The 2,091-nt window shown below is 46.3% G+C and overlaps 1 protein-coding gene across 1 annotated transcript; it reads left to right on the forward strand.

Annotated features, from left to right (window-relative positions):
• Positions 1–1,036: 1,036 nt before the first annotated feature.
• On the forward strand, positions 1,037–1,225 carry PAAG_12163 (hypothetical protein; the record flags this gene model as incomplete). Its single annotated transcript, XM_015847688.1, has 1 exon — positions 1,037–1,225. One exon carries the CDS (start codon positions 1,037–1,039, stop codon positions 1,223–1,225), a length of 189 nt encoding a protein of 62 aa, XP_015702679.1.
• Between the last annotated feature and the right edge of the window lie 866 nt (positions 1,226–2,091).

Genomic DNA, 2,091 nt, shown 5'->3' on the forward strand with positions numbered 1-2,091 from the left:
GGGAAAATTGAGACAAAACCATAATACTCCTGCTAATTTAAGGCTCTAGCACTGGTAACCTTTTCAAGAGGTTGTCATGCATGCTCCTTGGAAGAACAGCGATTAACTCAGGGAGCTAATTATCAGTTTCTCGGTCTCTCTCCCCTGTCTCCGCTAGAAGATATGGTTGATTAACGGGGGTGGTATCTCCCCACTGCTTGAAACGGAGCACTGATGGGCATGACCTTTGTGTGGGTAGAATACCTTGGTATTCCGCAAACAAATCGTCCACTCCAAGTCAGCGTTAATACTAACCAGTCGGGTCTAGTACTGTGGGTTGGAAGCGCGTTTGCTTTGCCATGAATCTTGTGTCTGGACTCTGGGAGAAGCGGGTACGTGGAATTTTTCCCGGCGCGATACCTTCCCCCACATCCCGCTCTCATGGGATTGACAGCCGAAGAAAAGGAATGAATTCACAGGATATGTTTTCCTCACGTCGAGACCCTATCATCTCTATTGTAATCACCATGAGAGCTCCTGAGTGTGGGATGCTCAAGAAGTTTCATCTAGATGAGATGAGATGGAGAGAGGTAATAGAACTGAGGAAGACGAGAAGCTAGCCTTCTAAAGCGCCATTTCGAGTTGTTAATCAATAGTAATTAACCTCCATGCTGCGATAGTGCTGAGAGGCGTAGAAATACTCTGAGCGGAGTTTTCGAATTGGGCCCTATCCGAGGTTTGTAATCAATAAATTACATAGCTAGGATGGGGCAGAAAAAGAAAATAAGATCAAGGAAAAGAACACGCAGCACACGTGGAAGGAGGAATAAATCAGCTGTCTAAGCTAACTAAAGATGAAGTTAGACGTAAAAGTCGAACAAACCTGAGAGGAAGTGTCTGCGGGGATATGCAGCGTCAAGGCTTATTACTTCGGCCAGTCAGTATTTCGCCTCTCATGGTCAAATTCACCATCAACCACGTTATATTCTGTCAGCGCTAACTTGCCAACACTGCCACTAGCATATTCCCTCTTACTGGCAACTTGTGACAGAGCGACATGGTAGATCGGTTGTATCTTGAAACCCCAAGGTTCAAGGAAATCAGCGAGGAAATGACCAAAGAAATGGATCACTCTTCAAGCCAGGAGGAAATGGCTATTCAAAACATGGGATCGAGAGAATGCTTTAGTCGAGCCATCAGAAAGCTGAATTTCTCCCCTTCGGCGCATAATCAGCTGGGTCATTAAGGAAGTCATAACGATGTAGCCCGCTAGCCAAGGGAGGGGAAGATCTTAACCAGGATAGTTAATCATGACATTAACCGAAGAATTCTATCGGCACTATTGTTATTTAGTTATAACATTGGCGAAATCGTGATCTTCAGTGACTCTTGAAATCCCCAGGCAAAACTCTGCGGAAGGGAAATGCTTCGTTGTCCAGACTGGGGGAGAGGTGATGATCATGCACATCATTTTTTTTTTTTTGGAGGAAAAATCCAAACCCCAATTCCTAGTTATTTGAATAACTAGTTAGTTTAACGAACGATGATTTCGGCTGTCCTGGTTCCACACTGGCCTGTTCGTAGTGGTGGCTGCCGCATGGTCGAACGGGCCCAGCAGTGGCAGTCTTGAAAGCATCACTAGTTAACTACCAAAAAGCAAATCGTGAAAGGTCGAGTTGACTCCGTTTCAGCGGTTGGCTGGTGCAATGATTTAGCTGCATGGCGAGCAATATTCTCGAAGACGAACCAGCATCCTGCGCAACCTCTTCCGACGATTGTGGCGCAACGGATGATCGGTCGTCTCGCAACTGAACCTGACTCCCGGTTGTTCAGACTCGCGTTTCTCCTGATTCGTCCATTCAACTTACGCCCGTGAACTTGACAAATTTCGGTTTTGACCAAGAGGCACAACACGGTGATCGGGAAGAACGTGTATGACGAGTTAAAGCCAAGTGGAATATTCGGTCACAGGAAGTTGGTGAAACGCAATACCCCTGAGAAAGGATATTCAATCAGATCCGTCGCCCACCTGCAATTGTTGTTGGTCTCTGACCTCTTCCCTTCAACAGCAGAAGACCTTCAGAGAAATATCCTTAGAGGACCAGAGGGGCG

This window comes from Paracoccidioides lutzii, assembly GCF_000150705.2.
Source record: "Paracoccidioides lutzii Pb01 unplaced genomic scaffold supercont2.17, whole genome shotgun sequence".
NCBI classification, from domain to species: domain Eukaryota; kingdom Fungi; phylum Ascomycota; class Eurotiomycetes; order Onygenales; family Ajellomycetaceae; genus Paracoccidioides; species Paracoccidioides lutzii.